This window comes from Ostrea edulis, chromosome 2 (genome assembly GCF_947568905.1).
Source record: "Ostrea edulis chromosome 2, xbOstEdul1.1, whole genome shotgun sequence".
NCBI classification, from domain to species: domain Eukaryota; kingdom Metazoa; phylum Mollusca; class Bivalvia; order Ostreida; family Ostreidae; genus Ostrea; species Ostrea edulis.
Genome location: NC_079165.1, coordinates 45981971 through 46005980, shown reverse-complemented (window position 1 = coordinate 46005980; position 24010 = coordinate 45981971). Strand labels below are relative to the sequence as shown.

The 24010-nt window shown below is 34.9% G+C and overlaps 2 protein-coding genes and 1 long non-coding RNA gene across 3 annotated transcripts in view; 1 reads left to right on the top strand and 2 right to left on the bottom strand.

The window, feature by feature from the left end:
* LOC125678749 (uncharacterized) overlaps positions 1 to 6375 on the bottom strand; it is a 15455-nt gene extending 9080 nt beyond the window's left edge. Inside the window, exons 1-2 of the long non-coding RNA XR_007371592.2 lie at positions 5656 to 6375; positions 5495 to 5560 (exon numbers count right to left, since the gene is read on the bottom strand). This is a non-coding gene — a long non-coding RNA (uncharacterized LOC125678749). The remainder of the gene's footprint in view (positions 1 to 5494; positions 5561 to 5655) is intronic.
* LOC125678746 (malignant fibrous histiocytoma-amplified sequence 1 homolog) lies at positions 3368 to 24010 on the top strand. The gene is made up of 7 exons (XM_048917418.2): positions 3368 to 3474; positions 7495 to 7577; positions 8909 to 11780; positions 12381 to 12622; positions 18504 to 18590; positions 22389 to 22670; positions 23250 to 24010. Exons 3-7 carry the CDS (start codon positions 8926 to 8928, stop codon positions 23270 to 23272), a joined length of 3489 nt encoding a protein of 1162 aa, XP_048773375.2. The 5' UTR covers positions 3368 to 3474; positions 7495 to 7577; positions 8909 to 8925; the 3' UTR covers positions 23273 to 24010.
* On the bottom strand, positions 15110 to 18504 carry LOC125678748 (uncharacterized). The gene is made up of 3 exons (XM_056154190.1): positions 17863 to 18504; positions 17655 to 17717; positions 15110 to 17467 (listed from the first exon to the last, which is right to left on the bottom strand). The coding sequence occupies exons 2-3, from the start codon at positions 17707 to 17709 to the stop codon at positions 15153 to 15155; spliced, it is 2370 nt and encodes a 789-aa protein (XP_056010165.1). The 5' UTR covers positions 17710 to 17717; positions 17863 to 18504; the 3' UTR covers positions 15110 to 15152.

Here is a 24010-nt window from a genome sequence, read left to right as displayed (position 1 = left end):
AAAATTATTTATGAAGCCACCAATATGTGATTGATACTGACAGGGATAATCAATTTTCGTTAAGTTAGTTTTGCTGTTTTACGGGTAAAGCGTATTAAATTTTATATACACATGCATCTATGGCAATCTACCATTGTATTGAATGTATGCATGGTTCAATAAATGTAAAATGAGAAGCTTTTGAAATATGTGACAAGTCGGTTATCTTCTAGCATCCTCGTAAAATTCACATTATCAAAGAGATGGGCGGTCCTTCTCTCACTCGTGCGCTCCGCGAACTCGTGACAGAAGACCGCCCATCTATTTGATAACGTGAATATTACTCGGATGCTAGAAGATAACCATTACGTCACATATTTTAAAAGCTTCTCATTTTACATTTATTGAACCATGCATACATTCAATACAATGGTAGATTGCCATAGATGCATGTGTATATAAAATTTAATACGCTTTACCCGTAAAACAGCAAAACTAACTTAACGAAAATTGATTATCCCTGTCAGTATCAATCACATATTGGTGGCTTCATAAATAATTTTTCAGGAATTTAATTCTATTCATGTATTTGTACAAATGTTTTAAGAAAACATGTATAACACAAATATTAAAGTAGGAAAAGGATTAAAGACTTGCATTAGCAAACTCTTTATAAAATGAGAGAGAGAGAGAGAGAGAGAGAGAGAGAGAGAGAGAGAGAGAACTATTTAACATTACTGACTGGGGGGGGGGGAAAAACCACGGTCACAGGTATGTGTATATGTGTTACATAACAATTCCTGTCTGCTTCAACGCCCATCATCAATCGGCGCACGCTTTACCCGTAAAATAGCAAAACTAACTTAACGAAAACTGATTATCCCTTGCAGTATCTATCACATGTTGGTGGCTGTATAACACAAATATTTACGGAAACATATTAGGGCCGCAGCAGTATCTTTTTTTAGTTTGTTATAACAGATTATTAATTTGTTATAACAGATTAATAATTTGATACAACAAATTATTAATTTGTTATAACAAATTAGTAATTTGTTATAACAGATTAGTAATTTGTTATAACAAATTAATAATCTGTTAAAACAAATTACTAATTTGTTATAACAAACTAAAAAAAGATACTGCTGCGGCCCTAATATGCTTCCGTAAATATTAAAGTCGGAAAAAGATTAAAGACTTGCATTAGCAAACTCTTTATAAAATGAGAGAGAGAGAGAACTATTTAACATATATTACTGTCACAGGTATGTGTATACATGTATTTGCTACATAACACTTATCGTCTGTTTCAACGCCCCAGACATCGATCGGCGCACGCTTCGCCCGTGAAACAGCAAAAGTAACTTCACGAAAACAGAATTATCCCTGTCTTGTTTCTATTGTGTAATTCTGATGTTAGTACCGCCCATGCGATAACAAGGTGGGAGGAGCTCGTTTTATCACATATGCGATAACAAAACCCTATTGATGATAACCAGATACAATACCTGAACAACAAAAGAAAATCACTGTAAATATGTGACAAAAGTCGGTTATCTTCTAGCATCCTCGTAAAATTCACATTATCAAAGAGATGGGCGGCCCTTCTCTCACTCGTGCGCTCCGCGCACTCGTGACAGAAGACCGCCCATCTATTTGATAATGTGAATATTACGAGGATGCTAGACGATAACCATTACATATCTGACCGTCTTGGTCAACGGCATTCTGTATTAGTAGTTGATCAAGCTCTGTACTTCAAATTGATTTTCAATGGTCATTTCCAGAGTACATAGAGAGACTGGGTGGCTTACATATTGCTATGAACTTGAAGAGCCCACAAAATCGCTGCCCAAGCACTCTGGAAGATTTTACTTCCCATCTTCTTGTCATTCGTAGCTACCAAGGATGCATTGCATATATTGAATGATATTATGAATGAGCAGACATAGGGTCTAGTTTAAAGCACTTGCAGAATTCCGTGTTCAAGGAACATTTTCTAAATTTCAAAGAGGAAATTGACAATCCAAATAAGCATTGCAAACAATAAAAATGGATAAATTAAATTTGAAAATTTTCAGTTCAAATTGTGTCTAGGTCGTTTTAATATTTACCCCAAGATCTGAAGAAAAATTCAGCAAAATAAACAAGGGAATATTGTTTGAGAGCATACTTACAATGAGCGTTTCGTATAAACCGCCATTGCGTCGCGTATACAAGGACAAGGGCATAATCGGGTTGCTGAGCTTCACGTATTCTCTTTAGAGAAGTCGAGAGGCATAGGCTGTGCCTCTCGACTTCTCTAAAGAGAATAAGCTACACGCGCCGTTTTTATTTTTTTAAATATCACATCGTTTCATGAATGACAAACAGTGTAAGAAAGTAATAAAAACGCAAATGTGCTGCTGAAATAAAATTTTGATAATGAACTTTCTTTAAAATTGGCATGTTAAATTGTTTACAAATCTGACACGTGTTCAGTGCCTCTTTTCCGGTTTTTTTTTTTTCAAAACTTGTGACCTTCGAGGTCAACGCAAATCGGCGATAACGAGCAGGAATTACTGACAGGATGACAATGATTCATGAATCGACATTTTCTGCTGTTCTGATGGGTTTATTGCTTCAGATTCACTCTGATTCTATTTTAAGTAAACTTTCACCTGCAAGTCCAGGGATGGTCACGGTACCAATTGTAACCGGAAAGGGGGAAATACAAAGGGATTTGAACCCGGAACCCCTGAATCTCTTGTCATCTACTATACCAACTGAGCTTAGAATATGGCCACCGGCGATCAAATTCGGCTGACTGCTACATATGTATGAAAGGGAAGAGAAATAACGAACAGTGATCAATCACATAACTCTTAAGCAATACAAAACAGAGAGTTGGGCAAACACGGACCCCTGGATATACCAGAGGTGGGATCAGGTGTCTAGGAGGACTAAGCATGCCCTGTCGACCGGTCAACATATATCTTGATCAGGCAAACGGAGTTATCCGCAGTCAAAATCAGTGTGGCAAGTAAGTATGCATGTAAGTACATTGCATGTGTGTGTACTACTTGATAGCAAACTGTCATTATCCTTAATTAACTTTTGTTTAATGAGCATTACTGACCCATACCATGAGGGAATATTTAAACTACCAAAGGAAACGAGGTGTAAGGTTCCCTAACGTTACCAATATCAAAATGTATTTTTAGATCTGATCTCTGATAAAACTGGAATTAGTCACAGTCTCGTTAACCAAAGCAATAGATTTTAAACATTACATATAATCACATGCTATATATTATTTCAATAATTTTTGGGCAGTAAAAAAACGAATCTACCTAGAGCTATCGTTCCTTACAGTCAAGGAACGATAACTCTGAAAAGGGATAAAATATTTCGTCGGGTTCGAAATTCCAAATCTGCCGGAAGTTTCTATAATGTTGAATACATTGGAGGTCAAAATCAAAAAGAAATTTAGTACAAGTGCATGAAAATCCTAAGGTAAAAAAATGAAATCAATGGTTTAACTTGAACTATAATGGACTTAATGTTCTTTGAACGTTTTGTTTTTTGAAATTTCTGCCTGAATGATCAAAATGAAGTTTTTTTCCCCTCAAAATAAATAGACATGCAATGCATAACCGAGTCTGAGGTAAGCAGCTCGGTTGACTGTGTGTTTACCGCTTAAGACATATGACAAGGTCACCAATAAATTCTTTAGGTTTAATTATTAGTCTGATACAATTATGTTGAATTCAAATTCTTCCATTCCTTATATAAATTTGATTCGAACACAAGGTATTGTAACGTATTTACATTAAATTCTGGGATCGTACCTGGTCAATTCCAGGGTTTGGGGTATTCAACAATAACAATTTAAACTAATTGGTATGATTTTAGTGGACTGCCAAAATATACAAATATGTCCTAACCTTATCTAGGTTGATTATCATCAAACAGAGAATCACTATATCAATCAGAGGCAAGCAACGATAAACTGGTAGTGCTAACTTAACAAAATGTAGATCTAGAGCCCTGTCGCCCTCAGATTACCCCATATACTGTAGGATGCCTAATTCAGGACGGACAGTATATGTGGTAGCCCTTCAACCACTACACTCACTGTAGGATGCCTTATTCAGGACGGACAATGAGTATAGCGGCCTGGACGACGGTCTGTTCAGCCAATGCGGACGACACCAAAAACGAACTATGGCAAGCCTCGTTACTGGAGGTCAACCTCTTCGTGGCAGGCCAGACTTCTGATGGCCTTCCAAATTCACTCTCTAACTGTAAGAACAGGCGAGGAATTGTTTACCATGCATACTTTATTAGTACACAAACTCTCGTTCTCTCTATTTGGCTGGGTCTTCTATAAGAATGACACTGACGACTGCGGAGTCTCGGTATTTATACACAAATGAGATCACGTGATGTAAAGTGACTAATTGAGAACTCTGCATGGTCGTACCTCAAATATCTGGAATCATTACAGTATCAAATGATTTGATCACCATTGATGAACAAATATACAGGTCCAGTCCAAAGACTGTTTCTACCTACGTAGCTACTTATAGCTATGTAGGTATTTAAACCTACTCCAGGTAGCTATTTTTACATACGTTTTCCTTTACTTACATTTGGTGGCCAAACGCAGGAACGGCGCAATATGGTGTGTACCAAATTTCTTGATTCACTTACACTGACGATGAATACCACAAAAATATTGGACAAAAATGATTACTTTCTAACCTTTCAAATTTGCATCAATAACAGCACCCAGTTCCATTTTCTAGGAGCTTAGGATCAAAACCACGTAATAAAAAGTGTAGAGTGTCTTGCAAATCAGTATTAATTTTACATTAAAGGATTTTGGGGCGAATATTCATGCATTTCCTCTGCATTCTCCACCCTCGTAAAGTAGTCAAATTTACACTCCAAATTTTGCCGTGCACATGCACAACACGATACATAAAATGACTGACCTGTTTAAAAGATGCGCCTTAATTATTATTTATTCATATTTTCAAAAACAGGTAAAAGTAGCTACTTTAAGTAGGTTTAAATACCTAGGTAGCTGTTAATAGCAAAAAAAAGTCAGAAGCAAAACAATATACATGTCGTAATCATTCGCAGAAATTTTCTTCATATAATGTCAATCATCATCCTGATGTTTGTGTTTATTCTCCACAATTGTAGAGAATTGTTGCAGAATGGTAGCTCTCAGGGGGGGGGGGGGGGGGGGGAGGAATGCAATGGGGATATATATGTAGTTGAACTTCGATATCTTGAACACTAATATCACGATTACCATAGATATGTCAAAGTAATTCGAAAGTCCTAACCACTACTTTTTAGCTCACATGAGCCAAAGGCTGATGTGAGCTTTTCTGTCAGATCAAAACTTGTCATAATTTGAGATTCCTCTGACTCTTACCCCCGCTTTTATATTGTGGCGTGTGAGGGGGAGAGTCAGAGTGAACTCCATATTGAAAAGTGGGAATTCAGCTGCTTTACCTACCTCTTACAACTTTATTTCCCAGATCTATCTTCCAAGACGCGAGGATTCAGTTATCGGAAGATTATTCTACAAATAGATCATGATTATTACGATGCTATTGTCGTTTAAACAGCCCTAACACCAACAAATAAAGCATCACTCAAATTAGGTCGTCACCTCACCATTTAATTTCTTTGCGCATCACGTCAGCAAATAAACACACAAAATTCCATGGGGCCCGGGGTCCTTACAATTGGGAAAAATAGCAGCAAAACTAGAAAATGGGGAAAATTAATTTAATGAAAATTTGTGGTATTCATCAATCATACATTTAGAATGAAGTGTCTTAAGGTATAATTAATATATAACAACCATATCTAACAAAAACCAGTACTGACAGTGTCCACTGTACCAAAATCACAAGGTTTCCATCACTGAAAGTGCCATAATAGATACAGTGTACACAATATATGAATATAAACATAATAGATACAGTGTACACAATATATGAATATAAACATAATAGATACAGTGTACACAATATATGAATATAAACATAATAGATACAGTGTCAGACATGGGGTCAATTACATTCAAAGTAATCGATTATAATTACAGATTACATTGAAATTTATGATTACAATTACATCTATTTAGAAATGTAATTGATTATAATTACAATTACTTTGAAAAGTAATCCATTACAATTGAAAACATAACAACTGTAAACATTTTTTATCATAACTTTATCTTAAAGTTATCTTATTTAGCTGTTATTTGTCTCATAATTAAAACCCACATATTATAAATATTCCAGGTGACATGTCACACTCTAGGGAACTTAGATAATAACACCCAGTTTTCAGTGCACAAGTTGTTAGTTTAGTCAATTAGTAGAAATTCACCTGTAGAGATCAAGTGTATCTAAACTGAATTCCAAGAAAGACAACCATGAGGTTTCTGTTTCTTTTTCAGTAATGTAAATAAAAGGTGTATAAAACCTTCATCTTCCGATAGCCATTTTTGTTGTTGTTTTTGTTTTGTGGTTATGAAGGCTGGATTACCCCATCAGGAAATTTAATCAAACATTAAAACTTGATAAAACAACGGTGAAATCTATAGGCTGTTCCAAAAACAAATATGGGGGAGGGGTACATGGCCTGTTTTTTTTCAACTGAAAGAAGATAAATCTATTCTACAACAGTGAATCTGAAAATTGCATGAAAGCCTTTTAATATAAAATTCAGATAGCAGCCATTAACAGCCATCATGAGATCAAAGCATTCTCTGGTGATCAATCTATTGAAGCCAATTTTTGTTTTGACTGTCCCTTCACTAGCATTTGTAATGTATATAATAAAAGGACATCTGTTATTGTTTTGACTAAAACTAAAACAGGAAAACATTAATTTCAATAATTTTCCCTTTAGTTTCCATAATGATATGGTTTCATGCACCTTTAAATTAGGGAATTTTTTTGTAAAATAAATATATAAAACATATAGAATGAAATAAATTAATAAATGCATCTGATTTAAATGAATAAGATATCAAGAAATAATATTTATAAAAAAATCATTAGAAGAAAAGTTGTTGATAATTAAAAAAAAAAACCATGAAAAATATACAAAATTAATGAAAGTAATCAAAAAAGTAATCTAAAAATAATCATGATTACAGGGTAAAATTAATGTAATAGATTACAATTACATGTAATCTAAAAAGTACACGATTACAGATTACATTTGATTACATGAAAAACTATAATCGATTACAGCCGATTACGATTACAGATTACGATTACCCCATCTCTGTCAAGTGTACACAATATATGAATATAAACATTTTATTTAGATACGTCATACAAAGAAGTTTTAGAGTTTATGAACAAGAATTTATTGGTCAGATTTTGGGAAAATTTCAGGTTGGGACTTGGGTCGATATTCGGCCCTAAATCAAGCCCGAGCCATAAAAACACTAACACGTGGCATTCCATGTTAATTAACATGTTTACATTGTAGGTATGGATACAGACCATGATTGGGAACATAATGTTAAATACAGGCAGTCCAAACATAAAAGATGATTCAAAATGAATAGACAGGTATGTATGTGTAACAAAGTACATGTACTATTAGCTTAAGTGAGCTGTTCTGATCACCTTTCGTCCGGTGTCAAGTTTGTCTATCCATCTGTCCATGAACTTTTTGACTTCTTCTCCACAACCACAAGACTAATTTCAGCCAAACTTGTCACAAAGCAAACTTGGGTTAAGAGGATTCAACTGTAACTACATATTCAAATGAGGTGCCACACCCATTTTGAAGTGGATATAATCAAAAATTAGTAAAAAAAAAAAAAAATTGGCATCTTTTAAAAATCTTCTTCTCAATAACCACTGGGCCAATTTCAATCAAACTTGGCTCAAATCATCCTTGAGTGAAGGGAATATAATTTTGATCAAATTGAGGGCCATGTTCCTCCCAAAGGGGAGATAATCACAAGAATAGGGAGGGGTCATTTAAAAATCTTCTCAAGAACCACTGGATCAGAAAAGTTCAAATTTACATGGAAGCTTTCTTACAGTGCAGATTCGAATTTTTTTAAATCATGGCCCTTGGGGGTAGGGTGGGACCACAATAAGGAATCAAATTTTTACATGTGAATTAGTGATGAGATGATTTTTGCCAATGATCGATTGTCGGCCATTCAGAGACCTATGATTCTACTAATCGATTTCAAAATAAATGTCACCAACATCGTTGACCCCAAAAAAAATCCAGAAATTCAATTTTGTTCAAATTTTATTTTCTGTATGTCAAACCCAATAAAAAAACAAGCAAACAAAATGACGGGAGATGTGAAGGACGGTAACAACATTCATCAGTCAGATAAAGGAGTCTATTTTTGATATCTTTGAGAAATTGTGATTATAAATAATTTTCATTACTTGATATATTGAAATTCTGATTTATTTACCTGTGAACAAAAGAAACAAAGAAGAATTCAAATGTTGCTTCCATATGTTTAATTATTCTGTTATCTATTTTGAGGGGAAAAAACTTAAATGACAATTCTGATTATTAATTGATTACATGTGTCCAATTATTACCGATAATCGATTATGGTTTTTGGTCCGATTGCCCATCACTAATGTAAATATATAGAAAAAAATCTTTATAAATCTTCTTCTCAAGAACTACTGGGCCAGTAAAGTTCAAATTTACACGGAAGCTTCTGGTTCTGACATAGTAAATCATTGTCTTCAGAGGTAGGGATCAAAGTTTTACATGTGAATATACATGTATAGGGAAAATCATTGAATATATGTGCGAAGGTGACTCAGGTGAATGATGTGGCCCATGGGCCTCTTGTATTGAGTTTTCAGTATGAGTTTAAATGTGTAACCGTTTTGTTTTCTTGCTCCTTTTGCAGTATTTCAGTCAGCTGTAATGATGGCAACAAACAGTCATGCCTCTGAGGCATTCAAACAGTATGTGCAGAAAGACCCTAAAGGAAGATCAATCTTGATTGTGCCAGAGGGAAAATACAAAGGATGGGTACCACGCATCATCTACAGTATGCACCTGGAGGATGTCTCACTGCCATTCTTAAGACTCATGTCATTTCCTGTTGGTGGTACCTCAATAGGAAATTTAGTTGGAATGAAGAATTTCAGTGCAGTGGGAAATTATTTATGCCTTTTACCCAAGTCTTTTGGTACCTGCAAATCCATAGAAAAACTCAACCTGAGCTTCAACCACTTTCAACAGATCCCAGTGCCGGTGTTTAATTTGGAGTCTCTAACTGAGCTGGATTGTGGAGATAATGATTTGGAAATTCTTTCACCAGATATCGGAAAATTAAGGAATTTGCGAACACTAAAATTAGGTGGTAATCTCTTGTCGGAAATTCCAAACGAACTTAGCCATTGTAAGAAAATCGAATATCTTGTGCTGTCAAGAAAATGGTATCCAAGAGAAGGAGGGATGAAGGAACTACCGAAAGCTGCTTGTGGGCTGAAGGAGCTGCAGTATCTGGATGTCAGTTGGCATCAGATCCATACAATTCCAGATGAAGTGGGCAATTTGACAAAACTGGAGTCTCTGAATATGAAAGGAAATTTCCTGAAATATGTATCCTCAAATATTGTTCATTGCACTAGTTTGAGGGAGCTTAATTTGACAGGGGCATTGAAACTAAATTCTTACATTCCGCCAGAGTTACTGCAGTTGTCTGAACTAAGGACATTAAACTTGAATAACAATTATTTTTCAGAAATTTCACCAAAGATAAATGGACTTAAAAAGCTCAAGCATTTTATCATGAGAAGAAATGCATTGGTGAGTCTCCCAGAGACTTTGTTTGACTTGAAACATTTAGAAAGTATTGAAATTGGTGACAATTACCTGGAGGAACTTTCCCCTTCTATAAAGAAATTAAAGAAGCTGAAAACATTGGAATTGCGTGGAAACAAATTGACCACTCTTCCTGCAGAGCTGTGTGACTGTTTGAGTCTTGAATCACTTCTGCTGTCATTAAATGAACTAAAACAATTACCAGAAAATATTTACCAACTAGCAAACCTGAAGGAACTGGATGTTTCATCTAATGACTTAACCAGCATACCACTGCTGTTAGACAAATTACAGATGCTTGCAAAGACAGGGCTGTTAGATCTCGGCGGTAACAGCATTAAAGTTCCTCCTCAAGAAGTCTGTAACCAAGGCACTGATGCACTCTTTACCTTTTTAAGAGAGTACAGAATCAGCCAGGCAAAACACAGAATGAAAATGATATTGATCGGTGCAGCTAAAGCAGGAAAAACTAGTCTTCGAAATGCTTTGATTCTAGGCCACTCTAAATTAACAGCAGAGCATGAGAGGACATGGGTCCTAGAACGTCATCTTTGGGAGCCGGAATCTGATCTAAGAGTCCAATTGTTGGACTTTGGTGGACATCATATTTATTCTGCTGCACACCACATGTTTTTGACCCCAGATGCTTTGCATGTTTTAGTGTTTGATTTGAGTAAGTACCAACCAGATCTGTATGATATCTTTGTTGGTAACTGGCTGGATGCCATCATGGACAGATCTCCTGGAGCAGTTATTATGATGGTGGGAACCCATGTTGACCTTTGCAAGGCAGATGAAATTGAGGAAATATTAGAGGATATCTCTGATAAAATGAAAATCATTGAAGATAAAAAGATACAAGAAATAGAGATTCAATTAGTCCGAACAGATGATGCTCTCAATTCACTGACCAATAAAGATACTGGTACAAGATTTGAAGACATTGAAATTCAGAGACTTAGAGAAAAAAGAAATGGCATCTACAAAATGTTGAAAACAAGATCAAAGTTGCCACAGAAAATACATGTTGTGAGTTGTGCTGATGAACTGACAGGTGTTGATGAGTTCAGAAATTTGTTGGTGAAAACTCTGAAGGATGCAGAGGAAAGACCATTACCCGATCCATGGTGGAAATATCTGCAGAAGATTGCCATATATCCAGAGAAAATCCTGCCATTTATAGAGGCCCTGAGAATTTTTGAAGATGTGATGAATGAATTGAAACAGAGTATGATTTCACTTCAGGGATCAGCAGTGTCAAGTCTAGAGATGGTTCTGAAGTATCTACATGCTACGGGAGAAATCATGTGGTATTCAGATAACCCCAAGCTGCAGGGAATTGTGTTTCATCAGCCAGAAACTTTGGTTGAAATGTTGCGGGCAATATTTAAACACGATTTTGAGAAAGTAGTGGTATATGATGAAATTCTTGGGAAAATTGCTGGCTTGACTCAGAAGAAATTTGTTGCCATGAAGGAAGATTTTCTCACAAAAGGGATTATGACACTGGAGTTACTCCACTTTTGTCTCTATCATTTCAAACTTTCTTCAGAAGCAAGAGACACTTTTGTTGATCTCATGTTGAAATTTGACTTATGTTATGAAATTCCAAGCAGCTTGCAAACAAATTATACATCTAGTCGCATTTTGAGATTTCCATGGTTCCTTAAAACAGAAGCATCCAATGACGTGTTTGTGAAGTGGCCCATTAAAACTCCGAGGAATATCGTGGAACTCTCTGCTCTGTACCTGTTCCCATCGAAATCTCCTCCAAACTTCTTTGAAAAACTCTCTTCAAGGCTGCAGGCTCATGTGTCTAAACGAGAGGATTGGAAAAATGGTGTCCTCGCATTTAAGAATAAATCCAAGATCCTTGTGACCCGTGAGCAGAAGGATGGCAGAACAGACATTTTGGTGGCAGTCAGGGGCAGTGATCTGCAGGAACTCTGGTAAGTGATGGCAGTCAGGGGCAGTAATCTGCAGGAACTCAGGTAAGTGGTGGCAGTCAGGGGCAGTGATCTGCAGGAACTCTGGTAAGTGGTGGCAGTCAGGGGCAGTGATCTGCAAGAACTCTGGTAAGTGATGGCAGTCAGGGGCAGTGATCTGCAGGAACTCAGGTAAATGGTGGGTCAGGGCCTTGATGAGTTTTACCTAATTTTGAAGTTAGTTTTAAGCTGAATACTTTAACTATGTAGAGCCCAGTATGATTGTTATAATCTACCAGCCACACTACCTGTTTATATAGGAGATGTGTACTTAAATAACAAATACATGTCCTGCCCTTTTATGTACCTCTAGCCATGCTCCTCGGAATAAACAACAAGGTGATTTGAACCTATTTCATTGTACAGCTGTTGTAACGAAAGGATCAGACACAAATTCTTAAAACTTAGAATGTCCTCTCAAAAGCACAGCACAGTATTCTGACATCAAAATGATTGTCTGTACAAAAGAAAAAAAATATTGTGAATTACATGTACATATCTGGATATAGAATTTTGATGTGCCTGTAATACCAAAAAAAGTAAACATATATATTTTGATATTAGGTACCTGCTCCTGAGAATCTACCAAGACATGAAATCTCTGCTCCAAGAATGGCCTTTAGTCCATGTGGAGCAGTACTTACTGTGTTCTCACTGTATCTTGCGAGGGGATACTGAACCCCACCAGTACCCAGCAGAACTCTACCTGGAGACTGTATGCCCCAAGAAACTGTATCAGCTTCAGTCCTGCCAAAAGTCTCCAGAAACTTTTGTTCCAGCTTGCCTGGTTATTCCCCTGGATTCAGGTTTGTATGTGTAATTAGACAGAAGATACTATGCATTTTACTCTACCATATCAAATATATAACTCAATGCAAGAAGTTCAATGAAATGATGTAGAAAGGTGAAGTTAACATTTCTTTTGGCAATGTGTTTTGAAGAAAATATTTTTCATTTTATATGTTAAAAATTAAAAATACAACTCGTTTGATGTTGAAAATGAAAATTTGGACCTTCTGAATGCAAGGAAAAGAGCATAATTTTAGCCTTAACTCTGTGTTATGTTAACAAACACTCAAGCTTTTTATGTTTACAAACAAACCAGTGAAAAGTTAATTTTGTAATTCAAAGCATCTTAATTTTGTACAGTCACAAATTTTACTTTTAAATGACACATTTTACCAAAAGTATACTTGAAATGTGATATATATAATAAATTTGGATCGATATCCACGATATCCATTTATTTTGAAAACATTGTAAACAATGACACACCTCAATCTTTGTTTTCAAAACAAATAATAAACTCTCTATAATGAGCTACTGTCATGATCTATGACCTTCATTTTTTGTGTGTGTGTGTGTGTGTGTGTGTGTGAAACCTTTTAAACATATAACTGTATTAGACTGTATATTTTAACAATTTAAAGTGAAAAACAAAATGAGGGGGGGGGGGGGTGTGAATCAGTCCCTTTACACTGTAGCATGAATTTCCAACTGTCTTTCCAAATACATGTCAGTGAGGCAGAACTATTAGTTGTACTAGTACATTTTCTCAAAAATTGTGTGTGTGTGTTGTTTGTGGTTTTTTGTTGTTGATTTGTATGATCTTTTATTTCTCATTCAATGAACTTTTACTCTTATAGAGACATCACCAGCTGTAGGTGAATTGCCACAAATTTTAACCATTGCATGACACTCGGTGCCACAGCAGTGAGGGTTCTTTATATTGCCAAGTCTACAGTGACATTACACCTTCATTTTTAAGATCATTACTGAAAGACCCATGATTTTTGCTTCTGATGTCATTTGCTATGTTAAAGATCTTTGGTTAGATTTGGCATTCCTATCAAGAATCGAACTTAGGACACCCTAGTTACAAAGCAAGCGGCCTCACAACTTGGCTAAAGCAACCAGATTCTTTAATAAAGCAAATATAAAATTACACAATCTGTAATATATCGGGTATTAAAGGAAAAAATATTTTGAATTTTCTTCATATGGCCATAGCATTGCCACCAACTTTATATCTGGTAAAATGCCACATGATTTTATTGTTCCAATACCCACTTTGGCCTTGTGACATGTTTTATCTGAAGTGGTTTGTTGTTGTTGTTTTTTAACACACCTTTATGATTATGGTAAACCCAGCACTTTGAATGTCAGATTCTTCATGGCTGCAGTGTTACATAGTGTATGATAGCACTTCTTTCAGCAGCAGCATTGCCATGTTCATTGTTTTCCTACAGTATGAGTGCATTGATCTACTTTGTTTCCTATCGCCAAGCTTTAGATCTTCTTATTTTTCATGTAGTAACATTTTAGTGACATTTCTAAAACAAATACTGATCCAGATTGAAAATCATTTCATTATATGAAACATGGAAGAGTCCCAAGAGAAACAAAATAGCCATATGTTTTAAAATATATTTCAATTTAATATCAGTAGGTGTAAAAATCAAAAACTTTGGTATGATGTTTTGTAAAACTTAAAAAAAAAACAAAAAAACCCCATTCTGACTGAAGAATGACTTTGATACTTATTTACAAGTATGTCCATTGTTAACTATGTACATTTCTTAACTTGCCACAAATTATCCTTGGATAAAGAGGATTTAGAATTATTTCAATGAAGGGTCACTCCCCATTCGAAGGGAAATTAATTTAAAAAATTGAGGGAGATGTTTAGAATTAATCTTCTTCTTAAGATCCACTGAACCAGTAGATCCAAAAGTTATATGAAATCTTTGTTGTATACTTTAGATGCAAGATAGTTTAAACCATGATTCCCATTGCCAGTGTCATCATTGGGGTCTAAATTTTACATAGGAGTATAACAGAAAATTGCTTGTAAAATCTTCTTAATAAACACTGACACAGTATGTCGAAGTGGTATACATAATACAAGCATCCATATGTAATGTAGATTCAAGTTCTTTAAAAATTCTGATCAAGAACCACAGGTGTACAGTTTGTCAAATTAGATATGCAAAATATCCCCATGAATTGTAGATTCAAGTTTGTTCACAGCATGGGTCCTGGGTCAGGCCATGACAGGGTTTGAAGCTTTGCTTAATGATGTGTAAAAGAACTGTTTGAAAAATAAAGGTACATTTTTTCAAATGAATATGCAAACACCCTGATATAAGTATAGATTCTATTTTGTTTATGCCATGAACTGCAAATTAAACAGAGCCAAAAGACTAGAGGAAAGATTGGGAACAGTAGCAGGCTTGTCCACTTCTCTAAAGAGATTAAGTGACCGTGATGAATATTAAACAAGAACATAGAACTGAGTCTGAATACACCTTTATTACATGCTTTATAATTTTAGAATTATGTCCCAGTTTGGCCTGCTAAGTATGACTTTTCCCATTTTGCTTTTCTCAATTTAACATTTTTAGGGTCTCTTGCAATTCTTTTGTTATTTATTTTCCTGGCAAAATCAGAAGCGTATGACTCTGCAGTTTGATTTTCTGGATGTGATGCAGGATTGTTTTCAGTCACTTTTTCTTTCAAACTTTTTACATAGTTTTCCAGATCAGTGTGTTTATCAGAGTGTTTGTTCACTGGTGTTTGTTTCTTTTGTTTTCGTCGTAAAAAATCTCTTCGTCTATTTGCAAAAAGATTTTTGAATTTTCTACGTTTCCCTCTTTGACGAGATTTTTTGGTGGGGGGTGTTTTGGTATTGGTTGTTGGCTTATTGGATAACTCAGTGTTTGTAGATGTGTTAGTTGTTTTTCTGTTCTTTTTTGTTGACATCTTTTTTTGATTTAGTTTGGTGGACATCTGTTTATTAAACTCCCTCTTCCTGGCTGTGTTCTGCTGGTTTCCTTGTTTTGCACCTGCTACTCTTTTGCTGTGTGGATTTTGAAATATTGCTCTGCTATGCCACCTGTTTAAATTGGCCTTGTTTTCTGTTGACAGTGTACTTTGGGTATTCTTGTTTTCACTCTTTCTGTTTCTTGACTTAGGGCTTCCCACTGCATTTCTCCACTTCTTCCGTGCCTCTAGTCCTCCGAATTTGTTTCGTTTAAGACTTGGAAAATAGGTTTCCAGGTCTAAAATTTTAAATCTTTTATTTGGATTAATTTTCTTTTCTTCCTCAATATGCTTTTTTTTATGCAAAACCTTTTTGAATTGATTTTTTCTTCGTTCGATCCATTTCAATACTTTGTTTATGTTGGGATTATTGTTGTCATCACCATACTTTTCTTTTCGATTCTTTTTGGTTTTTACGTATTCTGACTTGTATTTATTTAATATGGAGTGTATTCCCTTCATTGTACCAAATTTCCTTCTCCTTTTTGGTGGTTTGTTTGTTGACAACCTATTTGATGGTGTTTGTGGAGTGGAAGACACTATGTTATGTATCACTATTCCTCGGTTATTTTGATGGTCATTATCATGTGTATGAATGCTATCATGATCAGCCGGTACTTGTTGCGTGAATACTTTTGGATTCTTTGTGGTAGTCTGTACTGGTGTTTGAACTGTTGTTGTGAATGTTTTTTTAGTTGCAGCTACAGTTGCCTTCTCCAAAGCCTCTAATATATGTACATCTGGTGTGGTGGTTGCTTCTGTTGTGGTGGTTGCCTGTGTTGTGGTTGTTGCTTCTGTTGTGATTGCCTTTGTTGTGGTGGTTGCTTCTGTTGTGGTTGCTGCCCGTGTTGTGGTTGTTGCATCTGTTGTGGTGGTTGCTTCTGTTGTGGTGGTTGCTTCTGGGGTTGTTGTGGTAGAAGCTTTTGTTGTAGTTTCTGGGATGTTTATTGGTGTTGTTTGTGGTGGAGGAGCGTCGGTTTGTTGCTGTAAGGTTTGAGGTTGGACATCAATTGTACCATGCTCCAGAGCATGATCTTCTGCAATAATCAGATCACCAGTTTTGGAGTCAAAAATATGAGCTCCAAATATTGGACTTTCTATAACTTTCAGATGTTCACCAGTGTGGGGATCCACAATATGTGTGATCTTACCCGTACTCAGATCTCTGATAACTCCATTCACAATTTTGTTCTGTGAAGTAATCTGATTTTTGTTAACCTCAGAAATTGTACTTTCCCCTGGATGATTAGAATGGGGGCTTTCTGTGGTAGAATCAGCAGTTGTCAAGGATACAGTTGTAGTCTGGGAAGCATGTGTATCCTCTGACAAAGAAATTTCAGAAAGAAGAATCAATTCTCCAGTATGGGGGTCAATTACATGTCCACCAGTTATTTCACTTTGTATAACCTCTAAGAGTGCCCCATCATGTATGTCAAATAAATGAGTAATGGAACCAGATACAGGGTCACGCACCATGCCATCCTCCACAACTAATCCATGTTCAGAATCTTTGTTTCCAGCTGTTTCACTTCCATGATCTGTGTGTTCTGTTCCATGATCTGTATGTTCTGTTCCATGATCTGTATGATCTATATGTTCCGTTCCATGATTTGTATGATCTGTATGTTCCGTTCCATTATTAGACTGCTGTGTCCCTGTATGTTCCGTTCCAGAGTTGAGGGTTATGGTTTCAAGTGGTGCTAAGGTTGTTGTCTCAGTATTAATATCCAGTGCATTAAATAACATGTCTGGATTACTCAGAAAGAAATCAATAAAATCCGCTTCAGCATTTCCAAGGTCTTCTGATGCCACCTCAAATGGTAACTGGCCTGTGAATGATATCATATATGTACATATATATATATTGATGTATTAGATTTATCAAGTTATCAATGTTTTCTGTCTAACTTGATCACACAAATGATGATTATAATTATGATTTTGTATAATTTAAAACCTTTATGCCATAATTGTTTCCGGAGAATCAACATCTAACCTAGTGTTTTTAAAACTTACCCTGACATGGTGTGAAAATTAAAATGGAAATACCAAGAATCCACTCTGTCTTCATAGTAAAACCTTATATAGAAATATTTATAAGTTAAGAAAATCAATGTATCATTTTTTTTAAAATTGTGATTGGAAAATTTTATTGATAAATTTTTGAATTAAAAAGACTGATAGATGTTATGGTAAAAAAATGAAATTGCAGTACACTGCTTACCTGTTTTATAGGATAGACCATGAGTAACTCTGACAAAGCCAGGCTTATTTTAGTTTTGATGACGGAGGTAACAGACTGTGACGTAAACCTTCGTACTTACATTTATTTGGTTTTCCTTGATGAATAATGATTAATGAAGGTGTTGTTGTTTCTGCCAGCTTGATGCATATACAATTTGTGATAGGAAATGAGAGCTGATCTCGTTACCTGTGCCCCACGCACATCTTTAATCACACATTTTATAACAGCACTATGGTAAAGAATTTAAAAAAATTAAAACCAATTATGGAAATGAGGTGAATTTCTATAAATGTGTTTACATACTTTTGGTTTACTAATGAATGGCAGGGATTACCAAATCACAGTTTGTTTAAAAAACAAAATGAAGAAATACTTTCAATCCTATAAAGCATACCCAATTCTGTACAAATAAGTTAATCATTTAGTTATCTTAATGTATCATTACCAAGCACATTTAAATTAGAAAACACATTATCTTGGAATGATAATTATGAAGTACAGAAAATGTTAACCAATTACTATTAAATATGCATGTTATTTATAATTAATGTGTTGTAACTTGGAAAATATTAATTCAGATAACAGATTTCGATCTTTCATTTGTGTTTTCTGTTGACTAGATTTCCAGGATAACATTGGACAACACGTAATAGTGTTAAAGGAGTTCCTGGCCAGTCTAGAGGACACAGTGGATGGCACGGGGTCAGGTAGGTCACACACTATGCTCAGATAAGGTTAAAGGTCATTATTAAACTTCAAAATTTCAGTAAAAAAATTGCACTTTACTGTACGACACATTTCAATGCCTAAATCGGTCAGCATTAAAATGTTTCGAATACTTTTTACCCACTGGCACTTCTAATTGATTTTTGCAAATTTTGCTGAACATCAGAACCTTGATACTGGTACTTGTATGATCTGAACAGCTGACAGTGACATTGATAGAGTTATAATGATTATAAATGAAGAATTTTAATATTTAAATCCATCATATTCCTTCATTTGTGTTAGCTTTGTATAATGATGTCTTACACTATAAACATTGTATCATATGCTCACAAATTTTTTTTATACACACACAAATATATATACTGTATATGCATATCAATTGTACCAATCTTTATTGGTAAATATTTTGGCATGAGTTAGGTTGAATATTCATTAGCTTGTTCAGTAACTCTTTTATTTGATAACTAAAATGCATTTTAGTTGTTAGAATTTCCAAGAAGCTTAAGCATCATTGGTGCTCAAACAAATGCATGCTATTTTCAGTGTGATAGACATTGAGATTGATATGAACAATACTATTTTTTTAGTCATTACCATTGAATTAGTGCTAATTATGACAAGAATTAATCATATTTTAAGTTGATAGATAGCCAAGTAGGTCATATAGAGAAAATGTTTCCATGTTTGAACTCCTGAACATGTACAGTAGAGCCAAATTTAGTGCATAGTTTTAATGAACAGGGAAGCCTCTTCCAAAATTGTGCAAATTATGGCCCCAGGGTCAGGGGTTCAGGCATCATAACTGGGCTAAGTGGGTCATATATAGAAAATATATTTCATATTTCAAAATATTTACTCCTTAAAACATGAAGGAAATAAACTGGGTGCATAGTTATAATGAGCATAAAATCCCTTACTAAAATTGTGAAATTTTTATCCCCCCTTCAAAGAAGAGGGACATATTGCTTTGCACCTGTCGGTCGGTCTTTTGGTATGTCAGTCAGTAGATCACATGTTGTCCACTCAATATCTTAAGAACCATTCACTTGATCATAATAATATTTCATATGTTGTTTTGAGTAAAAGAGGACCCCTATTGATTTTTGGGCCAAAGTCAAGAGTCAATCCACTCTGGACATAGGAAGATACTGTCTACTCAATATACATGTATTGAGAACCCTTTGCTTTACAGACATGAAACTTGGAACCCTGGTACATCCTAAAGGGTAGATGACCCCTATTGATGTTGAGGTCACATGGTCAAAGGTCAAGGGTCAAACTGCCCATAGGAAGATGTTGTCCACTCAATATCTTGAAAGGAAGATGTTGTCCACTCAATATCTTGAAAGGAAGATATTGTCCACTCAATATCTTGAAAGGAAGATATTGTCCATTCAATATCTTAAAAGGAAGATGTTGTCCACTCAATATCTTGAATTGTTATGACACTACACCTGTACTATCAATTAAATGATGCATGTGTATAACCCTCTTCAAATTTGCACCATGGGGGCACATATGTTTTACAAACATTTCTTGTTTACTCTTTGGTCAAGGCTTCAGACCACAGGGTAGGGCTATATGGTATATGCTAAAAATACAATACATTGGTAAATATCCTCTGTACTCCTGAACATCCCCATGTAACCTCATAGGTTTTTGCAAAATCATTAATTGATTAAAATTTGTGATTGATAGAAACATATATTCTGTAGGAATTTTATTCACTAGGTTCAATAAAAAAATTGGTAAAACTATTTGATACTGAAAAGGTTTATATATTTTCGATAAATAATCAATTAATGTTGTCAAGGGCAATAACTCCTATGCTGGCATACTCTGTTGTATGTCTATTAAACAATGTTTTCCCTGATATACACAGTTGATTCATATAAATTTATAAACAAGCATTTTTTTGTTTTTGTTTTTGAAACTGTTAAAATTAAAACTTTGTCATTTTAACCACTTTTTTTGTGTATTTTTTATTATACTGTTTATTGAAAATGAGCATTTTTCTGATGTTGATATATACTTTTGTTTGTGTGTGGCTGACATCTTTATAGAAGCGACAACATATACATTTTATTTTGCTATTGATTAAATCAAAATTATATAATGTGGAAATTAATGCTTTTTTTTTTTTTTTTACTCTGAACCCATAATAATGTGAGGTCACATGAGGGTGGGGTTACCTTAACATGTAAAAGCTTTGTGCATAATAATAGACATTACAAACTTAAGTTTGGATGATAAATAGGGGAAGCCATTTCTCTCCATCTCTTCCTCTTTGTCTTCTATCCTTCCATTCCACATTGTATGTAACTTGAAATGATTAATCAATAAACTTTACAAACTTATACCTGTATTAAAAGTTGCTTATGATTTGACAATTTTGTTATAACCCTGAGTATAGGTCATTTTGCCAAGGTCACTAGGGGAAAAATTGTTCAAATCACAGATTTTAAAAGCTCATTCTTGGCATAGAGGTTGCTTATACATTATGAGTCACGATCATTTTGTCAATGCTCGAGTTATTGTGATAATTGTTGTAGGCCACAACTATGTTGCAGAGACTTTTGCAAAAGTTATTTACGACCCTGAATCATTTTCAACATACCAAAGTCAAGGTCACAGGTACATGTGTATAAAGTATAAAGAGATTAACTATTTTCTATGGATGATAACTTTATATAGTGGAGGGTCTTCAAAAGCTGATATGTGGCAGAAAGGTTTCTTATGATCAGACAAGGTCAGTCTGGTCCAAATGACTGGTTAAAAACCTTACAAATAGGTGTCCCATTCTGTAACTTTGTGAAAGGATGAACATTAGAACCTCATACTTAATCAATGAGAATAATTTTATGTCATTACTGTGAATCAAGGTCATTATGCTATCATAATGAAGTTTTTGTCCAGCCGTTTTTATTAGAAGTAATTGCCATTGCTTTAGACTGCAAAATACTGACAACATTCACTTCCCAGTTTGAAAAATGTATCTTGAATCATCAGAATGCAATGCTTTTGATAAATAGTAATATTTTGTTGTGTGATACTCAGAATGAACGTATTAAACAGCTACATGTAAATATCATTGTGATGGCAAGTATCACAAAGGGGCCCCTGTTTGTAGCATTATGTAAAGGAGACTCAAGCTTGATATGTAACCTACTGATATAAATTCGTGTATAAATTTTCAATTCAATAGCTGCAGGGATACACCCCCCCCCCCCCCCCCCCCCCCCCCCCCCCAAAGTCCAGAAAAACATTTGCATGGACAGACAGCTGCACACACACATAGGCTGATCACTGTAGGGTATCCACCTACTGTGGGGCCCTAATGAAAGTTTTTGATTCATTTAGACAATAAAATACTCTCTGTCATTTTATTGGGTAGTGAAGGTAGCAAACATTGCAGAAAAAATTGTGCTAATGCGGGTTATGCAAATTTTGCTGCAATGATTGCTACCTTCATCTCCTGATATTTGTTTATATTTTTATGTAGTTTTTAAAAATATAAACTACATTTTTAAGTACTAAAATATCATATCTTTGACACATTCGTTACTTTAAACAGAACAGCCAATATACCCTTTGACCTTGACAAGGCTCCATTTTTGGTAATGATTGCGTGGACAGGTTGTACTAAAAAAACGATTGAACTAGTTTGCAAAAACATGTATTCATTGTCTATAATGAAAGCAATGTCAATTTGAAAAGAAAAATAAGAGAAAGGGTTCCGTGAATGAAAATATTTGGAATTAATTGACTGATTTCAGGCATTCTAACTGACTTTGGCTTGATGTATGTGGCTGCCAGACTGGGAGCTGAGTGGTCCCTGGTGGTTGGATATCTTGGATTGAAACAAGCAGAGATTGAGCAGATACAGTTAGACAACCCTTACAAAGTGCTTAACCAGATTAGCATAGCTCTACAGAAATGGCGAGATCGTCAGGAGGATCAGGCAGACAACGTTCTGCTGCAACGACTCTTTACTGCTTTGGAGACCTGTGACCGCACAGATTTGATGGAGGAAATACGACAGAAGTATAATATACCAGGTTTGTTACTGTATGGATAATCAGATACACACACACGCCTGTCAATATCACAGTAAGATAATTCTATTGAAAGGAAAAAAATACAGGAAATAACAATCTCTTTTATATACATGTACATATATAGTAACATTACATTTTTTGTATGCTTTGCCAAAATAGTAATAAGGGTTTTGACAAATAGTGCATGACCTGAAGGGGAGTATCCATCATTTTTGTGTTAATCAAATATTTGGACAAGTTTTCTCTACAGCAGTTTTATTAACTAGTGATAAACTGTGGTTTATATACGATCTATTTACGTATAGAGAAGAGATGACGGAATGGTTTGCATTTTCGATTAGCGAGCTTTCTGCTCCAGGTTCAAATCCACAGATGAGCACATTATCTCTCTAAATAAATGGGATTATATGTAAAAAGAAGGGGGAAAAGTCAAGTTACACAAAAGAAATAGTGATATTGTATGTATATCCGTGCTCTGTGTGAAAATAGTAGGGTATTGAATATATAGGAAGAAGCTAACGGGAAGCATGGTATGTTGTATTGCTCAGTTACTTGACAACTTTTTATTTTATCCTTTAGAACCTGAACCTGATGAAAACTGATCTACAGAAAAGCTTTGTAATCGTACTGGGTAATACGAAATGAAAGAGGACTAAACCCCTCTGCAGCAATTGACAGTCTTTTATGTGCAGTCTTTTATGTACATGTATATTTACTCATTTACTGTACTCAGTAGTTTTTATCTGCTGTATTTGCTCAAAACATTTTGTGAGCATTGAAGCATTCAGTCTTGGTTATTGTGTGTGAGCATTGAAGCATACAGTCTTGGTTATTGTGTGTGAGAGTACGTCTATACTGTAGAAGTGTTTTTGAAAAATTGGTGCAATATTTTTACGTATAATTCATGTCAGCAGATTGGGTTTTTTTCTGAATGGAAAGGAAGTGTAAAAGATGTAATCATTTTCAAGCAACGTAAATTTTGAAAGCAAACTACATGTGTGTTATTGATTTAGCTTACGTTGTGTAGTCATTAAAATATTCTGTAGTATGAAAAATGTGCATTCGAGAGAATGCATTTATTTTGAATATATACCATATGTAATTAAAATTCATAGGAAAACTAAGTAAAAATCTATGACATAAGTTCTGTACGGAAGATTTGAAAAGTAAGTGCACAACACAAAAGTGCTTAGAAATATTGGTTCATAATGATTAAATACATTATTAAAACTGGATTTCTCAGGCACCATTTACAACATTCTGTGCTTATACACGTTTCATGATATTATAAAAACAGTATTTATTAGACTGTGAATGCTAATAAATTTTCTGTATTTGTA

What these genes read in the sequence shown, in the direction of transcription:
- LOC125678746 (XM_048917418.2), top strand. Translation starts at nt 8,926, where the DNA reads ATGATGGCAACAAACAGTCATGCCTCTGAGGCATTCAAACAGTATGTG. An exon ending in AGTGATCTGCAGGAACTCTG is followed by an intron (nt 11,781 to 12,380) that starts GTAAGTGATGGC and finishes TTTTGATATTAG; the next exon opens with GTACCTGCTCCTGAGAATCT. An exon ending in GGTTATTCCCCTGGATTCAG is followed by an intron (nt 12,623 to 18,503) that starts GTTTGTATGTGT and finishes TCTGTTGACTAG; the next exon opens with ATTTCCAGGATAACATTGGA.
- LOC125678748 (XM_056154190.1), bottom strand. Translation starts at nt 17,709, where the DNA reads ATGAAGACAGAGTGGATTCTTGGTATTTCCATTTTAATTTTCACACCA. An exon ending in AATTTTCACACCATGTCAGG is followed by an intron (nt 17,468 to 17,654) that starts GTAAGTTTTAAA and finishes TATCATTCACAG; the next exon opens with GCCAGTTACCATTTGAGGTG.